This window comes from Musca autumnalis, unplaced genomic scaffold (genome assembly GCF_047663935.1).
Source record: "Musca autumnalis isolate F117 unplaced genomic scaffold, ASM4766393v1 scaffold_3, whole genome shotgun sequence".
Classification (NCBI taxonomy): Eukaryota; Metazoa; Arthropoda; class Insecta; order Diptera; family Muscidae; genus Musca; species Musca autumnalis.
In genome coordinates this window covers 236,970,630-236,996,416 of record NW_027411866.1, presented here as the reverse complement: position 1 = coordinate 236,996,416, position 25,787 = coordinate 236,970,630, and the positions used below count along the sequence as shown (strand labels likewise).

Below are 25,787 nucleotides of genomic sequence, written 5' to 3'. Positions count from 1 at the left end.
TAGATCATGCAGTCTTATCTCCTTTTTTATGGACGGGCACAAGATACTCAGGTTCCATTCGTCGGGTACTCGTTCTTCCTGCCAGATGGTGCTAACTAGCTGATGAATACACCTTATCAGCGTGTCGCCTCCGGTTTTGAACAGCTCGGCTGGTAAGCCATCGGCTCCTGCTGCCTTATTCTTCAGCCGGTTTATTGCTGTCCTTACCTCATCTTGGCCGAATGGTATACATTCAATACCATCTTCTGGGATTGGGACTGTTGTATCTTCGTCGTCTTCGCTGCTATTGGATACCAACCGTTTTTGAAAATGTTCTTTCCATATCCTGAGTACACTATTTGTATCAGTTACCAAATTACCTTGTTATCCGGGACGAGGAAAGCTTTCATTAAGCAATTGGGCTAGTTGAGTGCAATACGCTGTGGCTGTCTGTCGTGATTGCAGCTTACCGATGTCGAACTTCTTGTGTTGTGTCTGTTCGTACTTTGTTGGCTATGTTTAACCGGGTGCGTACCTTTGCCGCAACTAGGTAGTGGTCCGAGTCTATGTTTGCTACTCGGAACGAGCGCACATCCAAAACGCTCGATGAGTGTCTTCCATCTATCACAACGTGATCAATTTGATTTCTTGTTTTCTGATCTGGAGACAGCCAGGTGCCCTTATGGATGTCGCGATGTTTAAATCTGGTGCTGCTAACTACCATGTTTTTTTGCCGCAGCGAAGTCTATCAGCCTCATGCCATTATCAGATGGTTCATTGTGGAGACTGAATTTTCCGACTGTTGGGCCAAAGGTATTTCCCTTTCCAATTTTGGCATTAAAATCACATAGAATAATTTTAATGTCATGGGCAGGACAACGGTCATATGTTTTTTCTAAGCGCTCATAAAATATATCTTTGGTCTGTTTGTCCTTTTCTTCAGTGGGAGAATGAGCGCAAATAAAGCTGATGTTGAAGAATTTAGCTTTTATTCGAATTGCAGCAAGTCTTTCATTCACTGGGGTGATGCTTGATACCATATGTTTTAGCCTCCGACTAACTACGAATCCGCAACCAAACTCGTGCTTTACGTCATGGCAGCTATAATACAGTGCGTCACCTTTAGCTGTTGTTGTAACGCCTTTCCCAATCCATCGTATTTTCTGTATGGCAGTAATCGGCCTTGTACTTTTCAAGTACGTCTGCCATGCGGACATTCCAGGTGCAGATTCACAGATCATGGTCCTTAAAACGTTTGCGGGGTTCGTCAACTTTAGAGGGGTTTGTTTTTCTTTTCTTTCGTTTTTCATAGTAGGCTGTTTTTTTCTAGGGAGGGTTACTAACCTGACGCCCAAACCCAAGTTTTTAACGTTCTTATGGGTGAAGGCGCGGTACATGTTAGCTCACTACCTTTAACGGGTGTTAAAGGCAGTTTCCCAGGTGACACCACCGGGAGGTCAGTGTCCACTTGAGATGAAAGAAGGACCAAGATAAATCCTCGGCTTAGCCATGTTAAAACCGGTCAGGACCGTTCCTTGGTATCTTTCATCCCCTATGTCACACGGTGTATCTATAATCCACCTAAATATCATATTATATAAAAGAGTAGTGAGGTGAGTGAGTGACTGACTGACTGATTCATCAACGCCCAGACGAAACGGCTGAAGCTAGAAACTTGAAATTTTGGGTGTAGGTTGCTGTTGGTGTATAGGGGTGAGATAAGGCTGGGTTTTTGGAAATTCGACCTAGAAGTGTACGAAAAGTACTAAAAGGTACTAAATATGGTACCCTTGGTATTAGGCAAACGGGAAGAGCTAGAATTCTGAAATTTGGAATGAGGGTAACTGATGGAGAGTTAGAAAGATGTACTAAAGGGTTTTTGGAAATTCGAACTACAAGGGTACGAAAAGTACTAAATGGTACTAAATTTAGTACAATTTGGATTTGGGTGAACGGATAGAGCTGGAATACAAACATTTGGAATGAGGGTCACTGATGAAGAGTAACAATGAAAGGTTTTTGGAAATTCGAACTATAAGGGTACGAAAAGTACTAAATGGTACTAAATTTAGTAAAATTTTGATTTGGGTGAACAGATTGAGCTGGAATACAGACATTTGGAATGAGGGTCACTGAAGTAACAACAATGCAAGTTTTTAGAAATTCGAACTATAAGTGCACGAAAAATACTAAATGGTACTAAATTTAGTACAATTTGGATTTGGGTAAACGGATAGAGCTGAATTCTGAAAATTGGAATGAGGATCACTGATGAAGAGTAAAAATTAAAGGTTTTTGGAATTCGAACTATAAGTGTACGAAAAGTACTAAATGGTACTAAATTTAGTACAATTTGGATTTGGGTGAACGGATAGAACTGGAATCCTGAAATTTTGAAATTAGGGTCAGTGGTGGAGAGTAACAAAGAAAGGTTTTTGGAAATCCGAACTATAAGTGCACGAAAAGTTCTAAATGGTACTAAATTTAGTACAATTTGGAATTGGGTGAACGGTTTGGAGCTGGAATCCTGAAATTTGTAATGAAGGTCACTGATGGAGAGTAACAAAGAAAAGTTTTAGAAATTCGAACTATAAGTACACGAAAAGTACTAAATGGTACTAAATTTAGTACAATTTGGATTTGGGTGAACGGATAGAGCTGGAATCGTGAAATTTGGAATGAGGATCACTGATGAAGAGTAAAAATGAAAGGTTTTTGGAATTCGAACTATAAGTGACGAAAGTACTAAATGGTACTAAATTTAGTATAATTTGGGTTTGGGTGAACGAATTGAGCTGGAATCCTGAAATTTAGAATTAAGGTCACTGATGGAGAGTAAAAAAGAAAGGTTTTTTGAAATTCGAACTATAAGTGCATGAATAGTACTAAATGGTACTAAATTTAGTACAATTTGGATTTGGGTGAACGGATTAGAGCTGGAATACAAACATTTGAATGAGGGTCACTGATGAAGAGTAACAATGATAGGTTTTTGGAAATTCGAACTATAAGGGTACGAAAAGTACTAAATGGTACTAAATTTAATACAATTTTGAATTGGGTGAACGGATTGAGCTGGAAATCCTGAAATTTGTAATGAGGGTCACTGATGGAGAGTAACAAAGAAAAGTTTTTAGAAATTCGAACTATAAGTGCACGAAAAGTACTAAATGGTACTAAATTTAGTACAATTTGGATTGGGTGAACGGATAGAGCTGGAATCCTGAAATTTGAAATTAGGGTCACTGGTCGAGAGTAACAAAGAAAAGTTTTTAGAAATTCGAACTATAAGTGCACGAAAAGTACTAAATGGTACTAAATTTTAGTACAATTTGGATTTGGGTGATCGGATAGAGCTGGAATCCTGAAATTTGAAATTAGGGTCAGTGGTGGAGAGTAACAAAGAAAAGTTTTAGAAATTCGAACTATAAGTGCACGAAAAGTACTAAATGGTACTAAATTTAGTACAATTTGGATTTGGGTGAACGGATAGAGCTGGAATCCTGAAATTTGAAATTAGGGTCACTGGTCGAGAGTAACAAAGAAAGGTTTTTGGAAATTCGAACTATACATAAGTGCACGAAAAGTTCTTAATGGTACTAAATTTACTACAATTTGGATTTGGGTGAACGGATAGAGTTGGAATCCTGAAATTTGGAATGGGGGTCACTGATGAAGAGTAAGAAAGATGTACCAAAGGTCGAAAAGTCCTAAATGGTAGTGAGCTTAGTATGATTTGGATTTGAAGAGCTGGAATCCTGAAATATGGAATTAAGATTACTGTTGGAATATAGAATTGAGATATAGAGGTAGCTTTGGAAAATCGTACTAACGTGCACGAAGCAGTACTAAATGGTACGGAATTCGCTACAATTTCTATTTGCGTGAACAGATTACTGTTGGAGTGTAGGATTGAGGTAGTTTTGGAAATTCGTACTTATGGAAAAGTGCTAAATGGAACTACATTGGCTATAAATTGGGTTTAGGTGAACGGATAGATATGAAAGTACATTTTGGAAAATCGTGTACGAAAAGTGCTAAATGGTACAAAATTTGGTACCTTTTGGTATTTGCTATATGGTATAGAATTTTGTACAATTTGTGATTTTGTAAGGGGTAGAACAGGAATTTTGAAATTCGGCATTAGATTAGGAATTTGTGTTTAGAGTGGAGGTAGGGAGGAGGTTTTTAAAATTCGTACTTATTTATACAAAAAGTACTAAATAGTACTATAATGGGTTTCAGGGGAACAGATAAAGCTGGAAAAGTGAATTGGGGTTAGAATATACATATGTTGGAAGGGTTAAAACCAGGAGTCAAATCTGAAATTTGCAATATGATACGTAGTTTTGGAAATTCGAAATAAAAAATATGTTAGTTGTGTAGGAATGCGATACGGCAGATTTTTTTTTGTAAATTCTGGCTACAATCGAAAAAAATATTGGTAATAAAAATAGGTCTTAATACAACAGAATCTCCAGCATTCACCATTCCCGTATTAAATATTGATTATATATTCTGTTCCCTTTCCGCATACGAAGTAGCGGGCATTTGCTAGTACTTATATAAAGTTCTTTAAGACTGACATGAACTTCCGAGTCGGCTGAACCGCTGTTGATGAAATTTTGTGTGTAGGTTCATAAGGTGGAAAATACGGAAAATGGAGGGGTTGGGGGACCTCCCCCACAACGGGTTTTAAGAAATCTTACTGATTAGATTTACAAATTTAGTAAGTGGGGCAGCAAACCCGCCATGAATATTGACTTCAGTGCTTTGAATAACTCGATCAAGACCACGTTTTTTAATACAACAAAGTCTTAATAAATCCAACTAGCATTTTGAAGTAATTTTTTTATGAGTCACTGATGTAGGAGTGTAAAATAGTAACGTGTTCAATGAAACAACACTTTGTTAACAACAAGTAAAAACGACGTTAATTTCGACCGGCTTGAACTTTTATACCCAACACTACAAATTATATTGAAATCAGGTTTCAACCATTTCGGTTGAATAATGTGGCTAAGCATTCAAAATCCACAAAAAATTGGTAGGTGTCGTCTTATGGGGTCATATCGCTCCCATAAAACGATGGATGGAAACGTAGATTTATACCGACAATTCTATGCTAAAATATTTGATACCTCTAAGCGAGACTAAATACTAAATATAGCCATTTCTGTTGAATAATGCCGCTAAAAACTTGAAAATACCGAAAATCGATGGAGGCTACATAAAAACTTCTACCGAATATTCTATACGGGAATGTTTATACTCAAAATGAAGACTAAATACCATATTGTAGCCATTTCGGTGGGATAATGAGACTAAAACCTTCAAAATTTCGAAACTCGGAAGGTACCGTGGTATGGTAGGTGTATTATAACGTGGACCTATGCCGATTATTCTCTGCAGAAATGTTTTATACCCCCAAGGGAAACGAAATACCAAATTATTGTCATTTCGGTACGATAATGTGGCTAAAACCTTGAAAATCGGGCGGTCAGTTCTATGGGGTCTATATGTGGACTGATATCAAACATGCTACGAATAATAAATAGAAACTTATGTACGTAATTGATAAGCTCTATGTTAAATAACGCCAACTGTATCCTGATTTTAACAGGTAGATGGACATATTTATATTGACATATTTTTATGTTGATCACGAATATATACTTTATAGGTTCTTCGACGAATATTCTGATGTGTTACAAATAGAATCATAAAGTTAATTATACCCTTCATCTTATGGTGAAGGCTAAAATTAATTAATTTTCTACTTTACATCTGGAGATACCATTCCATGAGGGTTATACTAAAAAAATCGATTTATCGTCAAGTCCGTTTTAAAATCTAGAGGAATCAATATTAGATAGATAAATTGTAAATAGATTACTAAGGCTTACACGGGAATCCAAAGCGAAGGTCCAACAACGCGGAACCGGGTCGGCTAGTATAAAATATAAAATATTAGATATTAAATATAAAATTAAAAATATAAAATATAAGATATACAATATAAAATAAATATTAAATTCTGTTTTTTGTTTATTGTTGACCTTTGATCTTTAATATTTCTTCTTGTGATTTTAGTTCGGCTATAGGTTCTTGTAATAAAACAACAAAATTTTTGTTTTATTTTTAATTATTTATTTCCAATATTTCGGCCGTCTTCGACGGTCATCATTAGGGATTTTTGGTATTATTTTAACAGGTAGCAGGTGTCAGTTCTCCATCACTGAGTGGAATAGTCATGGGCAGGGCAACGGTCATATGTTTCTTCTAAGCACTCGTAAAATATATCTTTGGTCTGTTCGTCCTTTTCTTCAGTGGGAGCATGAGCGCAAATAAAGCTGATGTTGAAGAATTTTGCTTTTAATCGAATTCCAGCGAGTCTTTCATTCACTGGGGTGAAGCTGGAGATGTTTTAACCTCCGACCAACTACAAATCCGCAACCAAACTCATGCTTTGTGTCATAGCAGCTATAATACAGTGCGTCACCTTTAGGTGTTGTTGTGACGCCTTTCCCAATCCATCGTATTTCCAGTATGGCAGTAATGTCGACCTTGTACTTTTCAAGTACATCTGCCAACGCGAAGACTGCACCTTCTCTATAAAGAGTGCGAACATTCCAGGTGCAGATTCGCAGATCATGGTCCTTAAAACGTTTGCGGGGTTCGTCAACTTTAGACGGGTTTGTTTTTCCTTTTTTCGTTTTTTCATAGTAGGCTGTTTTTTCTAGGGGTATATATTTAGCCATAATTTTAATAACAGTTTTTTTTTAGTTTAGAAACAGTGCCCTATCATCAACCTATGACATTTCGGATTCAAACAACATGGCAAGGACCAGGGCTTATCTTGGTCCGTCTTTGATCTCAAGTGGACACTGACGTAGTGGAATGAGGCTGATAGACTTCGCAGCGGCAAAAAAAACATGGTAGTTTGCTGTATCTCGATATTTTTAGGGGCACCTGGCTGTCTCCTGACTAAAAGACAAGGAATCGAATTGATCATGTTGTGATATATGGAAGACATTCATCGAACGTGTTGGATGTACAAGCGTTCCGAGGAGAAAGCATAGATTCGGAGAACCACTTTGTTGCAGCAAATGTGCGTACCCGGTGAAGCGTAGGAAATAAAGTACGAACAGACACAGCACGAAAGTTGGACATATGTAGGTAAGCTGCAATCACCACAGATAGCTACAGCATATTCCACTCAACTGGCCCAGTTGCTTAATCAAATCACTCCTCGTCCCGATAACACAGTGGCAAAGTTCACTCCATGCAAACAGCGGCGAAATCCAAACTTGTATACCAGAGACCTCCACCAAGGAACCCATGGTATGACCAGGAGTATCGTGCTGCCGAAGAGAAAATTGAGGTATATAGGGCACCTCTACAATCAGTAGAAATGCGTAGCGCACAAGGGAGGTAGCGGAGAAAAGGAGAGAGTAGTAACGTCTTTTTCGCAGAAAAAAGAGAGAAATGGAAAAGCGGGATTGTGAAAAAATCCAGATGTACAAGAGTAAAACATCAAACTGAGATAAGCAGGCAAATCTGGCAACAGATACAGATAGTGTGCTCTGGTTATGGAAAGACCACTTTTCCAATACTAGCGAAGACGACGTAGATATCACATATACATTCCAAGAAGATGCTTTTAAGTGTATGCCGGCCTACCAAGATGCAGTAAAGGCCGCAATAAACCTGCTGAAGAATACTAGACGACTGGAACCTGATCATACTGTGTCCCGCCCACAAGAAGGGAGATAAGATTGTGTGCTTTAACTACAGGGGCATAAGTTCCTCCCACTACAAGCTATCAAAAATGTTCAATTAAGTGCAGTTTAAGGCCTTTTCGAAATTTTTTACTAAAGGTAGCTCTTGTGGTTCTGATTACAACCTCATCAAGTCCATATTTCCTGAGATATTTCCACACTTATATGTATAAAGTAAAAGTCTTTAAGTTCGAACTTTTTATACCCTCCACCATAAATATTCTTAATAAACAAGTAAAAAAGTATCAGTCCGCTTTGTCGACAGAGATATTCCCTCAGCCTATGTAAATTGAAATTTTAATGTATGGACAGATCGAATGTATTTAGGGCCTATTCAGAATTTTGTGGCACTTTTTGGACATTTGAACTTGCATTACGGAAGTGGATCTTATTTTGAGAGTCATATCTTTTCGATAGATATCGCGCCCACTAGTCATTTCAGTGGGTTATCGTACAACTGTTGGACCAGTATGCCAGGAAGCATGGACTTGTCCACGGAAAACATAATATGGTTGTAAACAGGACCACACACATAGGTATACATTTCCAAAGGATTTTCGAAAGGATCCTAGGGTGGGGACCGATATGGTCCATTTGAGAAGTTAAACTAAGTTTGGACAAAATATAGCATTTCCAAATTAAATGAAACCTTTTCCAAATTAAATGAAACCTTTTCCAATTGAGTGAAACCTTTCCAAATTAAATGAAACCTTTTTCCAAATTAAATGAAACCTTTTCCAAATCAAATGAAACCTTTTCCAACTCAAATGAAACATTTTCCAAATCAAATGAAACCTTTTCCAAATTGAATGAAACCTTTATTTTTATTGAAAGAAAAAAGTCAGAATATTCTGAAAAGAGAAAGAAATAAAAAATTATATAGGTTTTCAAAAATTTTTTACTTAAATTCTAATTTTAAGTAATGACATAAAAGTGTAACTCGCTGAATATTTTGCTTCCTTGAACTTAAACATTTTATAATTTTTGGGCATCAATTAAAGTTATAGCGAAATAATGCTAAAGACAGAATTAAGGGTTAATAAAGTATAAAAATGTTTAAGTTGAAGGAAGCAAAACATGCATCGAGTTACACTTTTATGTCATTACTTAAGATTAGAATTTAGGTGAGTAATTGTTGAAAACCCACATAATTTTTTATTTCTTTCTATTTTCAAAATATTCTGGCTTTTTTCTTTCAATAAAAATAAAGGTTTCATTCAATTTGGAAAAGGTTTCATTTGATTTGGAAAAGGTTTCATTTGATTTGGAAAAGGTTTCATTTAATTTGGAAAAGGTTTCATTTAATTTGAAAAAGGTTTCATTCAATTTGGAAAAGGTTTCATTCAATTTGCAAAAAGTTTCATTCAATTTGCAAAAGGTTTCATTTAATTTGGAAATGCTATATGACAAAGGCCAAATTTTGGAACAAATCGGTTGATCAGTTCGATAGTTATTGTGCTCTCCAGCTACTACCCAGCAAAAAGTTTGCATCCAAAGAGGCAGTTAATTCATATGTACAAGTGATCTGGAAGTGCATCAAATTATGCATTTGACTACTGAAAGAGGCACTCCATTGCACTGCATTTTAACTAACCCTTTGGTATTGCATTTTAACCTTTGGGGTAGAATATGATGCAGTCCAAATCACGTGTTTTGATACAGGCATTCTGCGGAATGTGTGCAAGCCATTACAAAATATCCCAGAACAAATAAAATGCATTTATTATTTGTGTAAAACAAAAATATTAAGAACTTTATTACATTAACACTAATTACGAAAATTCTCCATTGAATTTAATCGCAACAATGCGTGTTTTCCCCTCTCCAATTAATCCAAGCTGAACTGTGTTTGCTTTATCAGCTAAATGGGTTTGATATTGTCTTCCCATCACCAGTTAAGCTTTCGACATGTACTCCAACAAGCACTCCATTTTCTTCTCGTGAGTTACCGGAAAATTTTTCACAATTAAATATTTTTTATTTTATAAAAAAATTTTGGAAATGTTAATACGCTTATCTCTTTTTGGAAAATGTATGCCGCTGCCTGTAGAGATGTACAATCTGATTTATGTACTTGTAGGGATCTCTAACAACTGCTAATAAAATGTAGCGAACGGAGTGCCTTTTTCACGACCCCGTTTGGACTGCATCCGGATGCTGTTTAATTGTGAGGAATTGGAGTGCTTTTTTCACGACTCCATTGAACTGGATCCGGATGCTGTTAAAATGTAACAAGTGGATGTGATTTTTTGGATTGCATCCAAATGCGGTTAAAATGAGAGGAATGGAGTGCCTTGTTCACGACTCCGTTTGAATTGCATCAAAACATGCCGTGAAAGATCTAGTCCACATTGCACTACTTCCAACTTATTTTGCTGGGTAGATAAATTGTAAACAGATTACTAAGGCTTACACGGAAATCCAAAACGAAGGTCCAGCCATGCGGAACCGGGTCCGCCAGTATAAAATATAAAATATTATATACTAAATATAAAATTAAAAATATAAAATATAGACAAAAAAATAAAAATATTAAATAAAAAATATATCATATAAAATACTAAATATGCGAGTCCTTGGCTTTCCTTTTTCACTTGCAAAAAATTTCCGATCATTAAGCTTAACTCTAAACGAGAAAATTAATAAAAATCATTAAAAATGATCTTCGCCCTAACCGGCAAAATTTCAAAAAATATTTTATAAAATATAAAAGATTTCATTAAGCTAGGATAATGAAAGTCTGCTTTATGCCTTATAACGCCTAAACGTCTTTGTATATATTATCTTTTGTGTGTAAACCAAGTCACTCAATACATGGTAACAATTTATCTGCCACTAACAAGAATCATCGACATTAGTGTCGTTGCCCTTACAAAAGAAATACTTCAAAGAGCTTCAAAAAAAATCAAATCACAGTGAATCACAATTGAAATCATTGCCTTCTCAACTAAATATGTAACTGACAAAGACAGACTCAACTCAGACCGGCATGTCTGCTGCGTATTTAAATCTTTAGATAAAATAGATTTATAATCATAAAGAAGAGGAGCTCCACAGACATTCAAAGGATGGGTATTAGGCGCGAGATAGATGGAAGTTAACGTTTAGCCTTATTAAATGTTAAATATGTTAACAAGAAAATATTTTAATAATAGAGTGGAAGTGTTCCCATTTATCTCTTGCTTTACACATTCTCCTTTACAAAAGTTGAATATGTGTGAGTGTGCTATATAAATTATGCCTACTTTAGATATTATGCAAAAGAAATTCATGTTTTTTATCTGAGTCTTCTTTAGTGAGCAGCTCGATTACGTATTCATGACACAGTTTTTGATGCAGCTGTTAACCACAAAAATATGAGGTTTCTTTTTGAGTTTTTGGAGCGTGGGTGAGGACTTAAAAAAGATAAAAAAGGGGAATTCATAAGGAGACAAACGTCAAGTTTCAAAGGAATATGTTTATGCTCTATTAGATTGTGTTAAATCCTGACCTACTTTTGAGTGGGAATAATATTAAAAAAATTTTAATGCTTCAAAGAAAAGAGGTTTTAATGTTGCTACAGCAGAAGAGATCACAGTTTATGGAAACAACGCATGTATGTACGTGGATGTGTCGGCATGAAGGTGTTGCCTATTAGTGCTTCATTAACCCACTTGCATGTATATATTTAGCATTAATTTTAATAACAGTTCTTTTTGGTTTAGAAACAGTGTCCTATCTTCAAGCTATGACATTTCGGATCCAAACAACATGGCAAGGCCCAGGACTTATCTTGGCCCGTCTTTGATCTCAAGTGGACACTGACCTCCCCCCGGGAAGCTCACTCGTTAAAGGTAGTGACCTAACATTTGTCTTGTGTCCAACCATAAGAACGTTAAAAACTTGGGTCGGGCGTTGGACTAGTAACCCATACTTCCAAAAAGCAACATACTATGAAACAAGTAAAAAAGTATCACTACCCTCAGCCTGCGTGGATCGAAATACTTTTCTCAAAAACAAAGTGGGCGTATGAACCGGCAAAATTATGGATAGGATTAAAGCTCAGAAGTTTGCGGGGATTTTGATAGATACATTTGGTAAAAATGTCCAAAGGATCCTCGAACAGACCCTTAACCACATAAAAATGTTGAACATTTATGTGGGTGTTACCACAAGGATAGGACAGGAAGGGCACACATTTGAACGTACACAAAGTTTCGACAATATTTAGATATCCATAGTTTGGACCAAATCGGTTGCTACGTCTATGAGATATCGCGCGTACCATTTTAGCGAATATTTTCGAACTTTTGTGGGGTAGGTATCGGAAGGAGTGGACCTATAAGCACTACCTTCGAATTTCATATAATATTCGAAGAAGTATTATAGTATCCAAAGTATTCGGTTCGAGAACTCCAGCCACTACATATCGTGCTTTAGGGGGTATTAACAACTTTTGGGCTGTTTTCTCAAGGAGTATGGACTTACCCCTGAAAAAACTATACTATCGTAATTGAGGCAGCGAATGCAAGTTGCTTCAACAAAAAACAAAGTGATTCGAGAACAGGTCTTAAAGTGAATTTATCCAAAATTTGGTGTGGGAGGTACCCGAAGGAGTCTGCAAATATAGTCCGTATTCGAACCTGATCTATATCTGGTAGATATATTAGGATGTGTAAAGTATGGACCAAATTAGTCACTCCCATCAAGAGTTATCGTGTGCACAATTTTTCCGAAGATTTTTGAGCTTTTGTGGGGGAGGCACCTGAAGGAATGGACTGATATGGCTTATCTTCGAACTTAAACTAAGTTTGCAGAAAATATTACGAAGGCCACATTTTGGACCGAATCGGCATATCCGTTCGAGAGTTATCTTGCGCTCCAACCACTACACACGGTGTCATAAGGGTTTTTTGTACCTCTTAGGCTATTTTCTCTTATCTCGTATGGGGGGCAGTGAATATAAGTTGCTACAACAAAAATCAAAGCGATTCGAGAGATGGACCTAAACTGAACATTTCCGAAAATTTGTGTGGGAGGTACCCGAAGGAGTGGACCGATTGTGTCCATATTGGAACCTCGTCTAAGTATGCTAGAAATTTCACGATGTGCAAAGTATGGACCAAATCGGTTACTTCCTTCAAGATTTATCATGCTCACAAATTTTCCTTACATTTCCGAACTTTTGTGGGGGAGGTACCGGAAGGAGTGGACCGATATAATCCATATTCGAACTTTAAGTAAGTTTGGACAAAATATTACGAAAGCCAAATTTTGGACCAAATCGGTTGATCCGTTCGAGAGTTATCGTGCGCTCCAGCCAGCCAGATGGACGGACATGGCTAAATCAACTCCAAATTGTCTGAAACACATTTCATTAGCAACGCGTAGTACACAAGAGATTTATTGCGAAAAAAGAGAGAGGAGAAACGTCTTTTTCGCAGAAAAAAGAGAGAAATGGAAAAGTGTTAGTGTGAAAAAATCGAGATGTACAAGTGGCAGAATGAACTACGAACTTTTTTCCAAAGAGTGAAACATCGAACTAATGGCTTTGGTATAGGCAAATTCTCCTGTAGAGATCAGCAAGGTAATTTGATAGAGATAGTTTGCTCAGGATATGGAAAATATCGGTATCCAATACTTGCGAAGGCGACGAAAATACCGCAGATCCATTCCCAAAAGGTGGTATTGAATGTTTACCGTCCGGTAAACCGGCTGATGAATAATAAGGCGGCGGGAACCGATGGCCTACTAGCCGAGCTCTTCAAAACCGGAGGTGACACGTTTACAAGGTGTATGCATCAATTTGTTATCACCACCTCGCAGGAAGAAAGCGTACTCGACGATTGGAACCTGAGCATCCTGAGTCCCATCCACAATGAAGGAGATAAAACTGTATGCTCTAACTACAGGGGCATAGGTGTCTGCTCTCTATTTTAGTTCAGGTATATTGTGCGAATGACCAAAGCCTATGATCAACGAAATAATTAGGCCATACCATTGCAACTTTAGACCGTGCAAATCCACTGATATTTATCCTGCGACAAATCCTGGAAAAGATCCAGGAGATGCAGATCGATACCTACCACCTTTTTGTCGATTATAAAGAAACCTTCGACCGTCCCCTATGTTCAAAGGTATTTCAAGCCATATCCGAATGTGGTATCGCCGCAACGTTCATTTGGCTTTGTAAAATGTATTAACTGGTACTTGGTCCTCAGTTAAATTAGGAAAGAACCTCTCGAAAAGAGGTTTCAAACAAGGAGACAGACTTTCGTGTGACTTATTCAACATTCTTCTGGATAAGGTTATACGAAATGCAGATGTTAAAAGAAATTGAGCAATGATACTGGTTGATGCTGCACGGTGCGCCTTAACTAACTTTAAATGAAAGTTGCTTACACCTGGGAAGTTTTTGCGGATTCTGAAACTACAATGTTCATAGAAGAGAAAAATCGAAAAACAAACAAAATCGCCGAAGAAATTTTCTAATAAATCGCGGTCAAAGTTTACATTTTTAGGGCTTTTTAAGTTTTCACGATTAAGTGAAAACCGCATACATCTGGAAAGGTTTTGCGGATTCTGAAACAGCAATGTTCATAGATAGGAAAAGATCGAAAAACAAGAAAAAAAATCGCTAAAGGGATTTTTAAATAAATCGCTGTCAAAGTTCACATTTTTAGGTTTATTTAAGGTTTACAGGATTTTGCTTGGAAGCTGCAAGTCGTATCGAAATGGGACTAAAAAAATGGTCGAAAGAGAATCTGCTGAAGTGGGTCTGGCAGTAAACGGCGAAAAGACAAAATTGATGGTGCAGGTGCGCAATGCGTCCATAGAACTCGGGAAGTTGGTTCCTACAATTTTCAGGTAGTTAAAGACTTCGTCTACCTCGGCACCACCATTAACACAACAAATAGCATTAGTTGTGAAATTAGAAGAAGAATTGTATTGGCCAACATATGCTACTGTGGCTTAAGTAAGCTATTTCAAAACAAAGCCACATCTCGTCAAACTGATACTACCAGTGTATGGTTCCGAAGCGTGGTTACTTGTGCAAACAGGTCTCGTCATAAGAATGATCGATAATGAACCCGCTAAAAAGACATATAAATACAAACCACATGGCCGTATACGCAGAACTGGAAGGCCAAGGCTTCGATGGAGCAAGCAAAAGGAAGACGAGATCGAAAAGCGGGGTATTCCAAATATAAACAAGTAATACTCTCTTCTGGAGTATTTAATAACCCCATTGAAGACAAAACAACATTCAGAATTACGAAAATCGTATGGTTCCGTTCTATAAGGGCTATATCGAAACTAATTTCAGTCTGAAAGGTTTTTACTTAGACAAAATACCAAATTTCAGTCATTTCGGTGGGTTATTGTGGGGGCTATATGAAGGCGTGCACCTATACCGACAAACTTTGGGGGGATGTTTTATACCAAAATGAAGACTAAATACCAAATTTCAGCCATTTCTGTGGAATATTGAACTCACACACTTTATAATACCGGAAATTGGGAGGTACCGAAAAATGGGAGGTAACGTTCTATGGGGGGCTATAATAAGGCGTGGACTTGTACCGACAGTTCTATGAAGGCTTTATGAAGGCGTGGACATATACCTACAAATTTACGGGCGGGGAGTTGAACACCCTCAAACGAAGACTAAATCCAAATTTCAGCCAGTTCGATTGGTTATTGTGGCCAAAATCTTCAAAATACCGAAAATTGGGAGGTACCGTTCTATGGGGGCTATATTAAGGAGTAGATGGGAAAGTTGAATTCCCCCAACGAACACTAAATACAAAATTTCAGTCATTTCTATGGGTTCTTTTGGCCACATCCTTCCAAATACGAAAAATCAAAAGGTACAGTTCTATGGCTGAAAGTTTTGTACCACCAACGAAATCTAAGTACCAAATTTTAGCCATTTCGGTGTGATAGTGAGGCTAAAACCTTCCAAATGCCGAAAAACGGGAAGTACCTTTATATGGGGGCAATATCAAAACGTGGACCTATATAGCCCATTTTCAATACCAAACATTCTAGGAGTAATAGAAACTTCTATAACAAATTACAAAGCTCTATGTTAAAAATTGCGAGCTGTATCTTCATTTTAACAGACAGACGGACGTACGGACGGACATGGTTATATCGTCTTAGAATTTTACCCTGATCAATAATATATACACATTATAGGGCCTCCGATGAATATTTCCATGTGTTACAAACGGAATGACAAAGGAAAACTTTTCTTAGTTTGGCGTATGGTACAAATGTCCTATAGAGAGCCAACTAACTAAACTTAGGTATGAGCCTCCCAATACCCATTTTGCAAATTGGGGTTGTGTGCCAAATCTGACTAACCTTATATCTATAGCTTTGTTGTAAGAGCCGCATGAAGTGACAAATGTTGTTGATTGTAACATCCGCTGATTTATTTCCTTTGCGACCAAAAATAAAGGCCACACGACCCAACCAGAATTGCGTGTATTCGATTTGGTTCAAACTTTGGTAATCGTAATTTTTTTCCAAACTTAGAACAAGTCCATAGATGGACTTTGACGGGTCACAACTTTAGGTATCTCCCCCTTAAAGCGATCAAAAATGTTCAATAAAGTGCTGTTTAAAGCCTTTTCGACATTTTTTACTGTAGGTAGCTCTTGTTGTTCTGATTACAATATCATTCGTTGACAAGTCCATATTTCTTGAGATATTTCCACACTTATATAAAGTAAAAACGAACAAGTTAAAAGTCGTTAAGTTCGAACCATAAAATATTCTTAAATAAAATGGAATAATTAGTTTCCTTTCCTGTCCTAAATTTTGGGTGCCTAAATTATCCAAACTGATATAAAAATGTGCTCAACTAGGTTGGCGAAAAGTATCACCTATGAGGCTATATCAAAGTGTGGACCTGTCTTGACAATATGCAAATTACGGGTAGTTCCGTCATATAATGTAGCTAAAACCCTCAAAATACTAAAAATCGAGAGGTACGGATATATGGGGGCTATACCTAAACACAGGCCTAGTTTGACAGCTTTTGATAAACTAGTTTTGTGTCCCCTAAGAGCCTTAAATGTCAAATTACAAATAGTTCGGATAAAAATAGTAGATAAAACCCTCAAAATATCGAAAATCGGGAGGTACCGTTATATGGGGGCTATACCTAAACATGAACCTATGTTGACAGTTTTTGGTAGATCAGTGTTGTGTCCCCTTACTTATTTACTTACTTAGGGGCAGTTTACACTATATGTAAATGTCATATGACATCAAATTTTCCATCGTTATATATTCGCTAATATGTGTATTATTGGAAATTTTTCTTACGCCATTTAATCTGTGCGTACACACAAGCAAAAATGTAAAAAAAATACGTCTCCACATTGCCTCCGTGGGTAAATATGGAATGTTTTTATTTCGTGTCATATGACATTGATAGATAGTGTAAACTACCTCTTAGCTGGCCATTACAGAACATTTGTTCCATAGACCGAACTAAGAAAAGATCTCCAATTCTCTCTGTTTCGTGCTTCGCTTTTTGGAATACCGCGCCTTGTCATCTCTTCATCCACATATTTGAATTGCAAATTCTGCTTGCGTAGCCAACGCAATGGCTGCATCTCGATACGTTTAACTATATTGATGTCGTTGTATAGCAGATACAGCTCGTGGTTCATACGACGTCGATATTCACCGTCAACGCAGATCGGTCCGTAGATCTTTCGAAGAATTTTTCTCTCAAACACGCCAAGCACTGCCTTATCTGGTTGCGCAAGTACCCAGGCTTCGGAACCATACATCAGCACGGGTAGTATCAGTGTTTTGCAAAGCGTTATTTTTGTTTGACGAGTTGTGGCTTTTTGAAGTGCTTACTTAAGCCAAAGTAGCATCTGCTGGCCAATACAATTCTTCTTTTTATTTCACAACTGATGTCGTTGGTTGTGTTAACGACGGTGCCAAGGTATACGACGTCTTTTACTACCTCTAAATTATAGGAACCAACTTCAACATTTGGTCCAATCTCAATGGACGCATTACGCGTCGACACCATCAACTTGGTCTTCTCGCCGTTTACCGCCAGACCCATTTCAGCAGATTCTCCTTAGACCTTCATAAAGGTATCGGTTACTTCTTTTACTGATCGTTCCATGATGTCTATATCATCAGCATAAGCAAGTAACATGTTATTGGTGTAGATTGTGCCACTTCTTTTGACGTTTGCCTCTCGTATAACCTTTTCTAGCAGGATGTTAAAAATATCACCGAAAGGCTGTCTCCTTCTCTAGAACCTCTTTTGGTACTAAACTGTTTGGAGAGGTTCTTTCCAATTTTATCTGATGACCCAGTGTCAGTTAAAGTCATTTTACAAAGCCGAATGAGCTTTGCGGGGATACCAAATTCAGACATGGCTTGGAATACCTTTGAACGTAGCGGGCTGTCGAAGGCTGCTTTATAATCGACAAATAGGTGTTAGGTGTCGATCTGCATCTCTTGGATCTTCCCAGGATTTGCCGCAGGGTAAATATCTGGTCAATGGTGGACTTGCCAGGTCTAAAGCCACATTGGTATGGACCAATTATTTCGTTGACCATTGGCTTTAGTCGTTCGCACAATATCCCTGACACTATCTTATAGGCAATAGGGAGAAGACTTATGCCCATATAGTTGGAGCATACAGTCTTATCTCCTTTCTTGTGGACGAGACACAAGATGCTCAGGTTCCAATCGTCGGGTACGCGTTCTTCCTGCCAGATGGTGCTAACTAGCTGATGCATACATCTTATTAGCGCGTCGCCTCCGGTTTTAAACAGCTCGGCTGGTAAGCCATCGGCTCCTGCTGCTTTATTATTCTTCAGCCGCTTGATTGCTGTTTTTACCTCATCATGGCCGGGCGGTATACATACATTCTATACCATCTTCTGCGATTGGATCTGTGGTATCATCGTCTTCGTTACCAGCAGATTGGAGAAATGTTCCTTCCATATCCTGAGCACGCTATCCGTATCTGTTACCAGATTACCTTGCTGGTCTCTACAGGAAGATGTGCCTGTACCAAAGCCATCTGTTTGATGTTTCACTCTTTGGTAGAATTTTCGGACTTCATTCTGGCTCCTGTACATCTCGGTTTTTTCACATTCCCGCTTTTCCATTTCTCTCTTTTTCTTGCGGAAAAGACGTTTCTCTCCTCTTCTCCCGATATCTCTCTCGTGCGCTTCGCCTTGCTACTGATTGTAAAGTACCTCTATATGCCTATTTTTATCTTCGGTTTTATCTTCGACACTCCTGATCATACCATGGATTCCTTGGTGGAAGTCTCTGGTATCCAAGTATGGATTTTGCGGCTGTTTGCATGGAGTGGGCAATGATTTGCCATTGCGCTGATAAGCAATTGGGCTAGTTGAGTGGAATATGCTGTGGCTATCTGTTATGATTGCAGCTTACCGATGTCTAACTTTCGTGTTGTGTCTGTTCGTACTTTGTTTGCTACGTTTAAGCGGGTGCGTACCTTTGCTGCAACAAGGTAGTGGTCCGAATCAATGTTTGTGCCTCGGAACGATCGTTTATCCAACATGCTCGATGAATGTCTTCCATCTATCACAACATGATCAATTTGATTTCTTGTTTTCTGATCTGGAGACAGACAGCTGCCCTTATGAATATCGAGATGCTTCAATCTGGTACTGCTAATTACCATGTTTTTTGCAGCTGCAAAGTCTATCAGCCTCATACCATTGTCAGATGTTTCACTGTGGAAACTGAATTTCCCGACTGTTGGGCCAAAGATATTCTCCTTTCCAATTCTGGGATTAAAATCGCCTAGAGTGATTTTAATGTCATGGGCAGGGCAACGTTCATATGTTTCTTTTAAGCGCTCGTAAAATATATCTTTGGTCTGTTCGTCCTTATCTTCAGTGGGAGCATGAGCGCAAATAAAGCTGATGTTGAAGAAATTTGATTTTAATCGAATTGCAGCGAGTCTTTCTTTCACTGTGGTGAAGCTGGAGACCAGATGTTTTAACCTCCGACCAACTACAAATCTGCAAACAAAGTCATGCTTTGTGTCATGGCAGCTATAATACAGTACGTCACCTTAAGGTGTTGTTGTGACGCCTTTCCCGTTCCATCGTATTTCCTGTATGGTAGTAATGTCGGCCTTGTACTTTTCAAGTACATCTGCCAATGCGTAAACTGCACCTTCAATATAAAGAGCTCGAACATTCCAGGTGCAGATTCGCAGATCATGGTCCTTAAAACGTTTGCGTGGTTCGTCACCTTTAGGGGGTTTGTTTTTCTTGTCTTTCGTTTTTTCATAGTAGGCTTTTTTTCTAGGGGAGGGTTACTACCCCGGACGCCAAAACCCAAGTTTTTAACGTTATTATGGGTGAACGCGCGACACATTTTAGCTCACTACCATTAACGGGTGTTAAAGGCAGTTCCCCAGGTGACACCACGGAGAGGTCGGTGTCCACTTGAGATGAAAGAGGGACCAAGATAAATTCTGGTCTTTGCCATGTTAAAGCCGATCAGGAACGTTCCTTGGTATCTTCCATCCCCAAAATAGTATCTAAAATCCTCAAGATACCGAAAATCGGGAGGTACCGTTCTGTGGGGGCTATACCTAAACATGAACCGATGTTAACAGTTTTTGGTGGAGCAGTGTTGTGTCCCTAAGAACCTTAAATGTCAAATTACAGCTAGTTCGGTTAATAAATGCAGGTAAAACCCTCAAAACGCCGAAAATCGGAAGGTACCGTTATATGGGGGCTATATCAAAAAATGGACAATATAGCCCATCTACGAACTTTATCTGCCTATGAAAAAAGATAATCTGGTGCAAAAATCTAGCCCTTTAGCTCACTAGACGCTAGAGTGATTGCAACAGACGGGCATGCCTAGATCGACACAGAATTTTATCCCGATCAAGCAAATATATCCTCTATAGGGTCGCAAATGATTATTTCAATGTGTTACAAACGGACAAACAAGATTAACATTCACTCAATGGATGGAGGGTATAAAAATGGAGCCGCCTGGAATTTATTCATTGTTGACATCGCTTCTTGAGCCTATACTGGGATGTGCTTGAGAAATTGTGTTAAAACCCTCAAAAATGCAAATGCCTCGGATATTAAATATTTTAAAAAGGATATATAATATTTTTAAATTCGAAATAAATAATTTATATTATCATTTAAAAAATATCTAAAATATCCATATTTATATTTCCTTCCGCTTTTTATTGCTGTCTAAAAACAAAAACGAAAATATTTCCTCGTATTTTCAGGTAATACCAAGGACAACAAAATTCCCACAACGACGTTATGGCGGAAGTTTGCGCTGTACAACAAATCCCCATCGACAAGGTTTCGATGGTCGTGATGAACGGGATGGAAGTTCCGGTGCTGGCAGTGGTGCTGGTATGTCTTCCGGTGGCCATAATGTTGGACGTTCGAACTCATTTAGATTCAATAGACCACGAAATTCATTTAGTTCGGCCTCCAGTTCGGGTTTGAATAGTTTGGGAATAGGTGGAGGTGGTGTTGGAGTTGGCAGCATACCCGATCAAAGGCACATTGGCAGTGCCAATATACACACATCCAAATTGAGCGGAGGTAGTAGCGGCAATCTGCTGTGTAAAACACATCAAATATTGTTGCCTGCATCAGCAGCAGCATGCCCATCCGCCACAGCAAAAGAATTTACCACCCCATTCGAGCAATTGTATGGCTCAACAGCAGCAACAACAATTGTTTCAGCAGCAGCAACAACAACAGCTTCACCAGCAGCAGCCTTCAATACATTATGGACAACAGAAATCATATCATCATCAACAACAACATGACTATACCAGTAGTAGCAATCCTTTGACAAATACGGGTAATAATACAGCGGGTGGTGCGGGTTGTGGTGGAGGCAGTGTTGGCATGAGTCATGCAACTTCATCGACCCGTTTGGGTCCCGATGGTGAAGACAATACAAGTGGTCCTCTGAATAATGGAGTCTCCAATTGTTTGGTTAATGGCCAACATTCACAACAATCCTCTAAACAGCAACAACAACAACCACAAAAACGTCATTCAATTATTTTGGAACGTGCTTTCGACTTTGGTAAGTAGACAGGCTGAGCGAGCGACACAGTGGTAGCTCTCAGTGGGACACATTTTTAATGTTGTTTTTGGTGTTTTTCTTATTGATTTAAACATTACATACGAAGGAGAACAAAGGCTAAGAAGTGTTGTTGTAGTAGTAGTTAGTCATTGTGTATGAACATGCTGGTCCATTCTATGCCACTCTACAAGTATGCATAGCAAGGACACAAGTGGCAAAATCATTTCATCAAAGTAAAGAAACAAAAGATTTGTTATGTTTACTTTCATTTTGTTCGTGTGTGAGTGTTTTAGACTGAGTGAAATTGCTGCCAGGATAAGTTAGTAAGTCTTAGAATTGGCTATTCATAAAAAGTCCATAGTGTGTAGTAGTAAAGCAAACGTGTTGTTCTTTGCTATTAAATAGATAAGTATTTGAAAAGAAGAATATAAATAACCACTAAGCTAAATTAGCTTTCCATCGAAATGTTAGGTATTGATTTCGTCGCTAACAACGAGTATTGACTATAAGCTGTAGCCTATTATGGCACATTAACAGGAAAATTAGCTAATTTTGAGAATAAAACCATGAGGAAACAAAAGGTAGGTACAAGCTCAGAAGCTGTTATCACATATTCTCAATATTTAAAAATAGAATTATAGTGCTGAGATGGGGTAACTGAGAAACTACATTTTAAGAAACGCAGATTACAGCGAAGTGATATTAGCTTTGCAAAAAGCGCTAAAATTGAAAAGAAACAAGTAAAAAGTTAAGTTCGGCCGGATCGAACTTTTTATACCCTCCACCATAAAATATTCTGATAGTAAATAGGGAATATTATTTTCTTTCCTGGCCACAATTTTAGGCGGAAATATTTTGTGACCACGGATACCTAACTAAGGTAAAAATGTATCTAAAAAAAGTCTTCAATTGGGCGCCACCTTTATATGGGGCTATATCAAAGTGTGGACCTATGTTGAAAAATTTTTGTGGAGAAGTTTTGTGACCACTGAGAACATCAAATATCGAATCACAGATAGTTCGGTTAACAAATGTAGCTATACTCCTCAAAAAATCTAAAATCGGGTATTAACTTTATACGGGTCTATATCAAAACATGGTCCAATTTTGATTATTTTTAGTGGAGAAGTTTCTGTGACCATTAGGAAACTCCAACGTCAAATTGCAGATAGTTCGGTGAAAATATACAGTTAAAATTGTCAAAATACCTGGAATCGAAAGGTGCCGTTGTATAGAGCTACACAAAAGCATGGATCTGTGTTGACAATTTTTGGTCAAATGCCAAACTACCGTTATATGGGGGCTATACCAAAACATGGACCTATGTTGGCAGCTTTTGGTGGATATCTTTTGTGATCACTGGGAACCTCAAACGTCAAATTACAGGTAGTTCGGTCAAAAATTGTAGCTAAAATTCTAAAAATACCGAAAATCGGGAGGTACCGTTATATGGGGGCTATACTAAAATATGGACCTATGTTGACGGGTTTTGATGGAGATGGGGCTATACGAAAATTTTGACCTATGTTGACAATATCAAATGTTAAATTACTGGTAATACGTTTAAAAATGTAGCTAAACTATTCAAAATACCGAAAATCGGGAGGTACCGTTACATGGGCGATATACGTGAACCTGGAACTATGTTGACAATTTTTGGTGGAGATGTTTTGTGGGCATTGGGAATATCAATGTTAAATTACAGGTAATTCGGTCAACAAATGTGGCCAAAAATCCTCAAAATACCAAAATCGTGAGGTACAGTTATATGGGGCTTGACAATTTTTGGTGGATATGTTTTGTGACCACTGGGAACCTCAAATTTTAAATTACAGGTGATTCGGTAAAAAAAATCAGCCAAAATCCTCAAAATACAGAAAATCGGGAGGTACCGCTATATGGGGGCTATACCAAAACATGGACCCATGTTGACAGTTTTTGGTGGATATGTTTTGTGACCACTATGAACCTCAATTGTAAAATTGCAGGTAGTTTGGTCAAAATGTAGCTAAAATCCTCAAAATACAGAAAATCGGGAGGTACCGCTATATGGGGGTTATACCAAAACGTAAGCCGATATAGCCCAACTTCGAACTTGAAAAAAGATACTCGGGTGCAAAAATTCGATGTGTTACAAACAGAAAAACAAAACTTAATATACCCTCCATACTATGGTGGAGAGTTATAAAAACAAGTAAGAAAGTATCAGTCAGCTACCGACAAAAAAACACCAAAACCAAACCATATTACAAAAATTGTTAGTAACCAACTTCTTCATAAAGGATTCGAAATATTAAGTTTGGAAGTAATTTTTGAAAAAGTTTTTAATTTATCTTGCATTGTAGCCATTTAGTATGTGTCGACTGGGTTTTGGAGCTTTTGGGTCATTATCTCAGGCAGTATTGATTTACTCCGGGAAAAATTGTATCGGTGTGAATCAGGCCGCTAGAACAACCTACTAAAAAGAGAATCAAAACCATGCGAGAACAGCTCTCAAACTCCACTTTCTCCGAATTTTGTTGTGGAAGGTACCAGGGTTTCGGAGTCGAGCCATTTTTCCTTCGACTCCGACTCCGACTCCAGGCCAGTTTTTTGTCACGACTCCGACTCCGGAGTCGACTCCGAGGGTAATTTCCTATACCACTAAAAATTAATAAAATTTGCTAAATTTCTCAACTTTTCCTAACTAGGACCCTATATGCTTATCTGTTCTTTTCTCTAAGACAATTTTGTAATGCAATGCGATGTAAAATTGATGTTCCGTATTGAATCTGCCGTATCTTATATCAAAAAGAACAACAACAACAGAAAGAATTTAGAAAGTTTCAGTAGATTTTGCCGAAATATATGTACGAGTATACCCTCAGATTATCAATTAAAACAAAAACAAGTAGAACTGACGAGTTTGATTAATTTTTTTTTGCACGGACGCACAAAAGGGAAACATTGGCATAAAGTTGCTCAAAACTCAAAATATGAAAATCCTTTTATTTATGAAAAAATGTTGATAAATGGCAACCAGACTCTTTTCTACATTTGCTATAACCATCCTCGACTTTGTAAGATTAACCAATCCAATGCAGCAGTCGATTGAACTCAGCCTTACTGAAAACAAAAAGTAAATTTTCGAAAACTAAGAAATTAGGTGAACATTAAAATGACATTATTTTCGCGAAAACTTATATTTTTCAAGATTTATTGCTTTTGTACAGTCTCCGAACAAGATTAGCATTTAAAATTTTCAGATTGATTTTACATCTTTGCTCTTTAATAATGGTAATACATATCCTCTTTATGAAAATTGTTTATGATCATTTTTAAGATTACTACGATTTCAATAGTGAACAAGCAAAAAAGCATTAAGTTCGGCCGGGCCGAACTTTTCATACCCTCCACCATAAAATATTAATTCCTGTCCCCAACTTTAAGTGAGTACGTTAAAATGTCAGATAATGTACATAAAATGCTTCATTCGGGAGGCTCTTTTTTATGGTGCCTATATCTAACTGTTGACAAGTTTTGGTGGGCTAGAAATTGGGAGGTACTGTTATATAGGAGGTACTGTCATTAACAGCTAGTTCGGAGGTATTATAATAAAACATGGACCTATGTTGACAGTTTTTGATGGGAGTCTTTAATGTCAAATAACTCCTAATTCGGTTAAAAAATTTAGCTAGAATCTTCAAAATATCGAAAATCGGTACATAACGTGGGAACTTCAATTGTCATTAACAGCTAGTTCGGAGGTATCTGGGCTATACGAAAATATGAACTTAAATGAACCGTTATAGGGGGGCTATACCAAAACGTGGACTTATGTCCACAAGTTTTGTCATATAAGTTTATTGATATTTAAGATCTTTAAATGTCAAATTATAGCTATGTCAAATTGTAGCTAAAAACGTCAAAATACCGCAAATCGGACGG

The 25,787-nt window shown here is 37.7% G+C and overlaps 1 protein-coding gene across 1 annotated transcript in view; it reads left to right on the top strand.

Annotated features, from left to right (window-relative positions):
* Positions 1–25,787, top strand: part of LOC141399140 (uncharacterized) — a 337,564-nt gene that overhangs the window by 191,970 nt on the left and 119,807 nt on the right. Inside the window, exon 4 of the mRNA XM_073977303.1 lies at positions 21,037–21,860. Within this exon, the coding sequence (XP_073833404.1) occupies positions 21,476–21,860 (385 nt within the window). The 5' untranslated portion in view covers positions 21,037–21,475. The remainder of the gene's footprint in view (positions 1–21,036; positions 21,861–25,787) is intronic.